The 10646-nt window shown below is 34.0% G+C and overlaps 3 protein-coding genes across 3 annotated transcripts in view; 1 reads left to right on the top strand and 2 right to left on the bottom strand.

The window, feature by feature from the left end:
* Nucleotides 1–662, bottom strand: part of LOC140985988 (endo-1,4-beta-xylanase 5-like) — a 3136-nt gene extending 2474 nt beyond the window's left edge. The window contains exon 1 of the mRNA XM_073453916.1: nt 596–662. Within this exon, the coding sequence (XP_073310017.1) occupies nt 596–662 (67 nt within the window). The remainder of the gene's footprint in view (nt 1–595) is intronic.
* Nucleotides 663–1833: 1171 nt separating this feature from the next.
* On the bottom strand, nt 1834–3622 carry LOC140987004 (7-deoxyloganetin glucosyltransferase-like). The gene is made up of 2 exons (XM_073455426.1): nt 3039–3622; nt 1834–2961 (listed from the first exon to the last, which is right to left on the bottom strand). The coding sequence occupies exons 1-2, from the start codon at nt 3544–3546 to the stop codon at nt 2033–2035; spliced, it is 1437 nt and encodes a 478-aa protein (XP_073311527.1). The 5' UTR covers nt 3547–3622; the 3' UTR covers nt 1834–2032.
* A 4698-nt stretch (nt 3623–8320) lies between these two features.
* On the top strand, nt 8321–9357 carry LOC140986810 (protein EXORDIUM-like 2). Its single transcript, XM_073455178.1, has one exon. It carries the CDS (start codon nt 8357–8359, stop codon nt 9257–9259), a length of 903 nt encoding a protein of 300 aa, XP_073311279.1. The 5' UTR covers nt 8321–8356; the 3' UTR covers nt 9260–9357.
* The last annotated feature ends 1289 nt before the right edge of the window (nt 9358–10646 follow it).

Raw genomic sequence — 10646 nt, 5'->3', positions numbered from 1 at the left:
ATATATATATATATATATATATATATATGATTTTATATGTTTTCGACTTCAATATTTTCTTAGAAATAAAGAAAAAAAACTTTTTATTAGAATATTTAAACATATAACTTATTGTAATATCTCGAAAATCTGTCACTATTTTTTATTCGCAGTCCTAAACTTATAAAGCAAATTTTTTTTGGGGACTCTATGTCATTATCACATCAAACAATTATTTTGTCAAATCCAACCGATTAATACATCAATTCACAAAAAAAAAAAATTACTCGGATATTATTAGATTTTTTGTTCAAACCTATTATTATATTTTATATTAAAAAATATATATGTGCTTATACAGATTCTTACCCAAAAATAAACTTTTATATAAATAAAATGGTAAAAATTTGTGTGAGACGATCTCATAGGTCGTATTTTAATTTGTGAGACTTATCTTTTATTTGAGTCATTCATGAAAAAATATTACTTTTTATGCTAAGATTATTACTTTTTATTGTAAATATCGATAGGATTGATTCGTTTCACAAATAAAGATTCGTTAGACCGTCTCACAATAAACCTACTCAAATAAAATATGATGTTAATACAAACAAACCTGCCACGAGCAATGAACAAAAGATGGCAAGTTTTACGTATTGAAGGAAGACTCCCATTTTGCCCATTTACAGGTAATAAGTGCGTTCGATTGATTCTATTATAATAAAGAATGTAAAGTAAATGGGTTAATAAATAATTAAGTTTCTTTAAATGGAGTAACGGCGAAATTAATAGTTTAATTAATTGGTTCATTTAATTAAGTCTTTTTTAGTACCAAACAAAGCGTTACATATTACTACAACCTTTGTTAGCCTTTCGATTTTTCCTACAAAATCTTTATTGGCCCACAACTCAAAAATTTAAATATTCATCATGATTTTATTTAAATGCTAAATATTAGTCAAAAAGTTTATTTTTGAATTTTTTGGGAAATTTTTTTTAAGTAGATCGACTATTTCATCACTTTTGGGGAAAGACAAAAACTTGCGTGAAACGGTCTCACGGGTCGTATTTTATGAGACGAATATCTTATTTGGGTCATCCATGAAAAAATATTACTTTTTATGCTAAGAATATTATTTTTTATTGTGAATATCGGTAGGGTTGACCGGTTAAAAATTCGTGAGATCGTCTCACAAAAGATCTATTATTTAGGAAAAGGAAATCCTTATTTCTTGGGTTAATTCTTCAGCAAACCTGAAAAGCACACACTTTCCGTAGAATACAAGACGTAGTATTTTTATATAAATATTACCTGTTACGTACGGAACAATTTGTAGAGATATAGACTCAATTGATGTTGAGGAAGACTTAGGTGATGTTTGCTGGCGAGGAAAGCGATCCGATATGGAGACCACTTATCCAGCCATCTTAATATATTTAAAATATACAAAGATTTTGTTTATGGTTGATTTCGGTCATTATTTAAAATAAAAATATTATAATTTCATTTAAAAAATTTTTAATAAAATATTAAAATTTTGTTGATTTGTGGCTGTCAGGATTTAATTGCCTCACATGGCGTTCTCCAATCATGTCTGAGTTTGGCCTGTGTGACTTATCTCTATATAAATAAAATATTTATATATACAAGCATAAATTTTTATATTATCTTAATCCGTACGGTTCATTTATTTATATCCAAAACTTGAAACGAATAAATTTTTTAATTGATTTTAAAAACCGATCCAAACACGTGATTTGGTTTAGCTTTAGAGTTTGGTTGCTTATGAACAAAATCCTAGATAAGGTCATTATAATCATATTGAGAGGGGAAAAAAAGGTGTACACAAAGGCTTGAACATTAATTTAAATACATCTTTTATTATAATTTCAAATCATCACATGGCACGATACAAAAAAAGGCTTGAAAATTAATTAAAATAAATCATTACATATAATTTCTTTGATTATTCTATTAATTTAATATAATTTATTTATTCTCTACATCATCTTTGCAGAGTGCAAAAACACGATTTTAAGCTCCATGCACAAGTTACTGCGAAAGCGCTTCTTTAATCAACTTTTCCAAATTCAAATAGGAAGAGCCTTCCGGTGCGGTTGCTTCCTCTGCTTTTCTCTTCCAATCCAACGCTTTCTCCTTCATCTTCTTCCCCTTCTCACCGCCCACCAGCTCTCTCACTAGCCACTCCACTTCATCTCTCTTCACCTTGTTATCGATCTCCATCCCTATCCCCCATTCCTCGCAGCTGTACCTGCAGTTTGTTTGCTGCTCGGCGAAAAATGGCCAGCAGATCATCGGAACCCCGTACGAAACGCTTTCGATGGTGGAATTCCATCCACTGTGGGTCAAAAACCCACCGATCGAGGGATGTTTCAGCACTTTTTCTTGGGGGCACCAGCTGATTAGCAAGCTTCTATCTTCTGTCTCCGCGGTGAACTCTGGCGGCAGAATGGCGGTGTCTCCTGCGACCATATCCGGGCGGATAACCCACAGAAACGGCTTCTTGCTATTCGCGAGCCCCCATGCGAATTCGCTCAGCTGTTCAGCAGTCATTACTGTTATGCTTCCGAAATTTACGTAAACTACCGATTCGGGTTCTTTGGAATCCAGCCATTTGATGCAGTCCAAGTCTTCTTTCCATAAACTGGAGCTCATGGGATTTAGTCTTTCGTCGTCAACGTGATTCATCATCAGATGTAAAGGACCGATGGAGTACATATTTGGCTTGTACATGCGGAAGAGTGCTGTGAGAACGTTTGCTTCGAAGGCTTCGAACGTGTTTAAGATCACCGCTTTGGCTTTTGGGATGACTTGAAGTTCTTGTAAGAGGAAATTAAGCATGATGTCTTTTGGATCGGTTGTTCTGATGAAGGAGGGGAAGTCTCTCAATCGGAAGTTTTCTGCCGCCGGAAACCAGTCCATGACTGTTTCCATGTAGCCGTTAGTTAGTTGCTCCACATCTGGAAATCGAATGCACATGAGTAATCTAGAAACCGATAATATATAAAGTTCAAATCTTTGATAAACTGCAAATTACCTTTGAAGGGTACATATCCTTTCTCCACAAGTTGCGGATACTGAGAATACGCCAATAAACCACAAGCACTAGTGGTCCACAACATCACCTCCGGCAACCCGAACCTCTCCGCCGCCTTCATGGTGAAGCTCATAACCCCGTCGGAGACTATAACACTCACCGGCGGCCCTTCTCTGTTGAGCTCCGAGAGCATGTTGCAGAAGGGTTCCAGACAAGTAGTTGTGGTGGACACACACAAGGACGGGATGTCCTGAGTGGACTCAGCGTCGGAAGGCGGGAGACCGTCTGGGATAGTAGCGAACTGGAATCCCTGCAGGCCGTCCAGCGCGTCGGGGCCTCCGGATTTAAGGAGGCGGCGGTGGTTGTACTCCGTGTTGACGAAGGTGATACGGAAGCCTTTATGATGGAGGAGCTTGGCCAACTTGAGCATGGGGTTGATGTGTCCCTGTGCTGGATAGGGTATGCACACGGCATGGCCTCTGCTGTCATCTCCCACCATTGAACCCATTCTTTCTAAGTAGTATTAATATTTGAGATTCACGGTGGTGGCATTTCTTATTTATACTAGTGCTGGACGCATGCACCGTGTGTATTCGGTATATCTTAATTTTTGGAAATTCAACTTTTGAAACTTATAGACGACAAGGGTTTCTTCAAATAAGGTTGAATAAATAATAACTATGATTTTGTTTGTCCGAATTTGTGTTTGAACTTGTCAGAATTTTTTAAAAAAGATACAAATCCAATTTGGACACTAATTTATCTAATAATTTATCTAAGAGTCGATGAAAGTAAAACAACTGTTGTGATGAAGCAATGGCGGTGGGAAATTGCTGCCCAAAGATTAGAATTTTGTTTTGATTAGGTTTAGATCTTTTACTTTCGTTGTAATATAATAATATGGTATTACGACAAATTAAATCATGCGGCTACCGCAATTTTGGAAAATTGACTCTTTAAGTTCCACTTCATTTGACCAACACCTGTTTTGGATATTTCCGGGAGGATCTCTTTTAATGAAATACGTCTTTTTAGAGCAATAATAATAATAATAATGTATGTACATTATTCGAGAAATTGGCTTTCACTCCTCAGTTGTCGATATTTTTTGTGTTCAGTCTCTGAATACTTTTTTAGTACCATATTTCCACATGAAGTGTACCACATTTCCACATGAAGTGTACCACATTTTGTATGACATAATACCACAATTTTGTAAGTAAGGAGTGAACCCAAAAAAATATTTTGATTGAGAATTTTTCACCAACTTTCCTTACATTATTTACATTTTTTTTTTGTGGAAACATGATTTAACCCGAATAATAAAAAAGAGAGCTTGCTTTAAGTAATTGATTTGATCAATAGTACGGCAACATATTCTTTAAATAGTCAAAAGTTGTACTCGTTTGACACGTGGAATCTTATAAATATGACTAACTATATTTGGCACGTGGATATATTCAATATAATATAAAATAAAATCTTATTTTTAAAATAAAGTTTTTTTTTTAGTCAGTGTAATTTTTTTCTTTACCTACAGTCTTGTTATGTTTTTTCCCTCATAATAATACGATGTATAAGTATTATTATATTTTTTTTGAAATTTTAAATATTAAAAATTAATTTGGTGTATAAATAATTAAATGAAAAAAAAATTTCAGAAATCGGAAAAAAAATCTTAATATCGATATGCGTGTCTTAATTCGTCGACGTGTTTTTATTCATTTCAAACATCCATTACTTTAAAATAAAAGAACACATTAGAATTTTGATATTTAACAATGCTATATATTTGAGACCGGGCTTTGGCCTAAGTGGTCTCACCCACTTTCCTTCTGTAAGTGGCTCAAGTTTGAGCCCTTCCCACCTCATAGTTTAGGAATTATAAAAAAAAAAAACAATGCTATATATTTTAAGTAATTTATGCGTAACAATTTTTATACGCAGTTTTATATGACAAATGACTAATACACGATACATGAAAGTAAAACACACGGCAGAAGACGTTAGACCACGGCAAATTGCTTCTCCGTCCAATTTTCCATGATAGACAAATTTCAGATACTTGATGGGTTGGCCCAATAGTGCAACAAGGCCCTTTCTTCTTTATTAAATATAAAGATCCATACTTGATGGGTTGACCCAATAGTACAATCTTCACCCCAGCTTGATGAGCCCGAAGTACAAGATCTCGCAAACATTCGAAATTTAGTAAATATCCAAAACTTACTCGAAATAATTCAAAATTGAAAAAAAAAATGATACTATGATATTTGTTTGTGTATGATATAAATATCTAATTCTCCAATAAATATAAAAATAAATATGAAATTGAATATCCAATATAAATGAATATCATGGTGAAAACCAAAAATATATAATTTTATTCAAACCCGAACATTGTCATTCATGTCAAAATCAAATCAATCGACGTTCATACACATATGACAAATAGAAAATTTGAATACATATAATAATAATAATAATAAAATAAAAATAATCCACATTCATACACATTTGACTGTGTTCCGTCCCTACACTAACTCCCACAGCTGTCTCCCAAGATAAAGATACAAACTTTGACTTTGATGTTCACATTTTCCGGGAGGGCCGATATTAGATTCTTTCATGAAAGGATACGTATAATAAAGTTGGGATATTTTCTTATTTAATTAAAAGTATCCAAATAATTTTTTAAAATTAAAAATATATAAAAATCTTTATATATATATATATATATATAAATTAATATTTTTTCATGATTCGATATCGGCCAATAACATAGGTTGAGATCGGCTGTATATGATATTCTACAAAAAAAAATTTATTTTTGGTTGGGTGAATTGATTTGGTCAAATTTGGACGACACAAATCGTGTTGGTCTAATAAGGTTAAGTTTCATCTTTTTATTAGGATATAAAAAACAAAAATACTAAAATTTTATTGACTAAATTATTAATTATAATTTTTTAATCAATATTTTACTCACACAAATTTAAAAATAATATTAAAGATTTTTTCTCAAAGAAATAAATTATTCTAAATATAAAATAAATTTTATTTTTTAAATATTAAAAGTACAACACTATTTTCACACATAGATACACGTATATATAACTACTCATATTAACTCATAATATTATACTTTTTTTTTTTTTTATAATTTTGACGATAAAAAGATCTTATAATATCAATATATTAACATATTTATGTTGTATAATATAAATTCGTCAAAATAATTTAACAATTTATTTTTAAAATAAGACGTCACAACTTATAAACTCCTAAAAACTTATAAGATATAAAATCTTATAAACTATTTTAAATAAGTTTAATCACCTTAAACTTGTAAGCCCCACATATTAATTTTAGTTTTCCGAGTATTTATTTACATTTTCCAAAAACTGAAATTTATAATATATGATGCCACGAAAGATAAACGTCAATTTCATTTTCTTTAACGTAAATCCATTTTAAATTTTTTTAAATAGAAATAATCATTGCTCTAATTGAGATATCCACACTCAAATAAAAAAATAAAAAAATTACATTGTCATATTTAGCAAGAACAAGCTGCATTTCGGCCATACAATGAATTGTTTTCAAGGACCAAAAACGGAGAACCTTAATCTTTGTAGTCAAATAACCTCACAATCAAAAGATCTTATTGCAATTTCACCATTTTCTTTTCAATTCCCCCCAAGATTTCTAGCTATTCCGCCTTCACTCGCGCACGATTGCTTCTTCTTTGGTTTTAATATTAAGACTTAGACCTAACTCAATTCCAAAAACTAACTCAATGAAATATGATTGTCCAAATCAATATATACAATTCACATTAATTTTATCCAACCGATATAAAACAACTAACAATTAGATGATATATATATATTTTGTGTGTGTGTGTGCGCAGAGTTTTAATATTAAATTTCGAAACTGATACCTAATTCAAAAATTTGAGACCTTGACGTCGTTCTTTGCGTCTTCCACTTCTATCCGATTAAATAATGTGTATGATTCAATCCAACCATCTACATTATGCTATAAAACAAAATGCAAATTGCAATATAATTATCATGTTAATCTTGATTGCATGGTCCACACCCTTGATTAGAAATAACTTTAAAAGACAAATTTTTTAATGCCTAGACATAGCATTAACACGTCGAGGTGGAGGCAATTATTTGCAGAGAAAAGTAGATACCCAAACTTTGTTACTATAAACCATACGTATTTTGTTTTCCAATAAATAAATGTCACAATTAATTTCTCTGCAATTTGATTAGCCTGAAAACTCTTTTTTTTTAAAAATTTTATTATGTACTTATAAGTTTCTTACATATAAATGAATTACCTCAAATTATTGAACGTTTAAAATTAAAATATCCTCAAATTCAAAGTCTTTATACAATAAAATCGGTTACGAGTCTTGGCCGAATTCGGAATTTGGACTTTCTTTTCCACCCCACGCATCAAATCAATTTATTTGTACAATATATACGATTTATTGCTAAAAAAAGCTAAAGAAATGATTTTATTTTCATTTAACTTCTCAGAATATTTATTAATCTCTATATCAAGATCATAAACCATCTTTACTTTCATAAAAATCTAAAAAAAAAAAAAAATTATGCCCAAAAAATATTTCAATAGTGATAAAATTCAACATCACTGAACTCGTTACATATAAATATAAATATAATATAAATTTAACGTAGATCACTGGCTTCCTACGAAAGGTAACAATAAACCTAATTTTAAAAAATTAATATTTTGTGGGGACCACTTCACAATTGCCTCGAGGTACGCAACAAGCCTCAAGCTTAGCCTTTTTGGGGCCTTCGGGGGGAATTACCGACCAAAGAGAGGCTTTGTCCTTGTTCATCATTATTAGGTTCACCAATTTAGTATTTTTAATTTAATTATTTTCATGCCTTTTTTTTTTTTTAGAAAACATAACCAAATTTGTATTTTGAAATTTTAGTTAATTCGGGAAAATAAATTTTCAAAATTAATTAATTATAAAATAAAATAAATAATTTCAAAAAATCGACTATCATACATATAAAAGACTTAAGATACGGCGACGGAGGTCAAAATCCGCCATTAATTAGATCACCACCGTTGACTCGCTACCTCATCTCCCATCCTGGCAACAACCACCTTAAGCCAATCAAATATATCCACGTGGCAGAGCATAAATTGAGGTCCCACACCTTACAGCTGTCCCCTCTCTGTCACACTCCTGGCTTTCCCGGTATAAATACCTACTCGTTTTTCCAATCAAGAACAAGATTGTTTCGGGGAAAAAATTAAATATGTCTTCCAATTACCGCTTTGCCACTGGCGTCTCCGCCGTGTTGTTTTTCTTTGTTTGTGCATCCTATTCCATGGCGGCGCTGGTACAGGAGGCGCCGCTTGTGTTGCAATATCATAAGGGGCCTTTGCTGAAAGGTACTGTAACTGTTAATCTCGTTTGGTATGGGAAATTCTCGCCTGTCCAACGATCGATTATCGTCGATTTTCTTCAATCCCTCGATGCCGCGACCGCTGTTCAGCCGTCCGTTTCTTCTTGGTGGAAGACTACGGAGAAGTACAAGAACGGTGGTGACAACACCATCGTCGTCGGGAAGCAGATCCTCGAGGAGAACTATCCTCTGGGAAAGTCCCTTACGAATTCACAGATCGTCAACTTAGCTGCCAGAGGTGGGTATGGTAACGGAGTGGTGAACGTGGTGCTGACGGCGGCGGACGTCACCGTCGAAGGCTTCTGCATGAGCAGGTGCGGAACCCACGGGTCGACACGTGGCGCGACCCGGTTCGCGTACGCTTGGGTGGGTAACTCGGCCACTCAGTGCCCGGGGTACTGCGCGTGGCCGTTCCACCAGCCGGTGTACGGCCCTCAAACGCCGCCGCTCGTGGCACCGAACGGGGACATCGGAGCTGATGGGATGGTTATTAACCTGGCCACAGTATTAGCGGGCACGGTAACGAACCCGTTCAATAACGGGTATTTCCAGGGCCCGCCCACCGCGCCGTTGGAAGCGGTAACTGCTTGCACAGGGGTATTCGGTTCTGGCGCGTACCCGGGATACCCAGGCACTGTGTTGACGGATAAAACAAGCGGGGCCAGCTATAACGCGCATGGGGTGAAGGGTAGGAGGTACTTGTTGCCGGCGATGTGGGACCCTAAGACGTCGAGATGCTCCACGTTGGTTTGAGGAACTGGGACAGTACCAGATTTGTCGTATATTTTGTGTGAAAATTTTGTATTTTTGTTACCAAGAGAATGTTAAGAAAATGAAATACCATAGAAAATTTGTTATTTACGCATATATGTCGTCTGTATTTATGAAGATAGTTTTACATGCTTGTTATTTTATATATTTTTAAATAAAATCACATCACAGACACAAAATTATATAAAATCTGATCAAAGGGTCACGTGAATTTCACCTCTTTCGGGTCGTCACGAGTGAGCGAAAGACCCTTCCGACGAACTAGACCAAAGGCTCTCTTAAATTTTTTTTTTATTTATTATTTGTTGTATCGACTCATCTGGTTAGGGGTCTGATATTTTTCTCTGTGACTATTTAAATATTGGTCTAAAAGGCAAGCAGTGTTGGGTCCAAGGAGGCCATTTTGTCGGCCTTACGTGGGTGAGATTCTTCCTTATCGCTTACGGGACCGATTCTATTTACTTATTTATCCATGCTATTGATTTATAAAAATTTCTCATAATATATAATTGCTTGGTAAGGACAGCAGTTAATTATCTGATAAATATTCAATCTATTTTTAAAAAAATGCATGTATTGTTTTCATATGGATTATATTACCAATAATTGGTGGTGTCGATAAATAATTCGCACGGAAATCGAGAGTTTGGATGGTGATTTTTGGAGTTAAAAATTAAAAATATGTCCAATTATTTGAGCAACTTTCAATTCAAATATGAACGTCTCAACCAATAAAACTTATTTTCACTATTTTCGACAAAAAACAAATTCGTGGTGGGGTTTTCATTATTGAGTGATAATAAAAGTTGCACAGTTTTCAGTCGATCAAGGACTTTGATTGTTTAGTTAGTATACATATCCACGGTTGATCCGGCTTCGAAAAAGGTCAAGATTTCAAAGCAACACACGTGATGTATGCTATATAGAAGGTGTGCAGACTAGAGGGGAAAAAGGACAAGATTTCAAAGTAAATTCACACAACATACACTAAGCAACATGAGTAGTATCACCGAAAGCTTCATCTCTTTAAACGGGAAGAAAGAATGAAAAACATGATTTGATGGTCGAGAACATATCCCTAGAGGATGGACTTTTGAGCATGTAAGGCTCAGAAGTAAGGGCTATATCGCATAGGCATCCTAAACCTGGGTACCTTCATTTAGCAGATTAAACAAATATACGTTGATAGTTTTGCCAAAAGAACAAAGAGCATAAAATTGGAGGAAATTACAGAAACAGTTAAAATGTCAGAGTAAAAGATGCAAGAAAGAATGGCTCTACCCACATCAGTAAGTAGAATAAACATAAGGAGCAGCCATGAATGGTGTCCTAGGTTGAAACCCCGTGTAAGGGTTGGAAAGTCAGGGGT

This window comes from Primulina huaijiensis, chromosome 10 (assembly GCF_012295235.1).
Source record: "Primulina huaijiensis isolate GDHJ02 chromosome 10, ASM1229523v2, whole genome shotgun sequence".
NCBI lineage: Eukaryota > Viridiplantae > Streptophyta > Magnoliopsida > Lamiales > Gesneriaceae > Primulina > Primulina huaijiensis.
Note: the sequence above shows the minus strand (reverse complement) of the source record. Positions and strands in the feature narration are given on the sequence as shown.

What these genes read in the sequence shown, in the direction of transcription:
- LOC140987004 (XM_073455426.1), bottom strand. Translation starts at nt 3,546, where the DNA reads ATGGGTTCAATGGTGGGAGATGACAGCAGAGGCCATGCCGTGTGCATA. An exon ending in AGGATATGTACCCTTCAAAG is followed by an intron (nt 2,962 to 3,038) that starts GTAATTTGCAGT and finishes TTCGATTTCCAG; the next exon opens with ATGTGGAGCAACTAACTAAC.
- LOC140986810 (XM_073455178.1), top strand. Translation starts at nt 8,357, where the DNA reads ATGTCTTCCAATTACCGCTTTGCCACTGGCGTCTCCGCCGTGTTGTTT.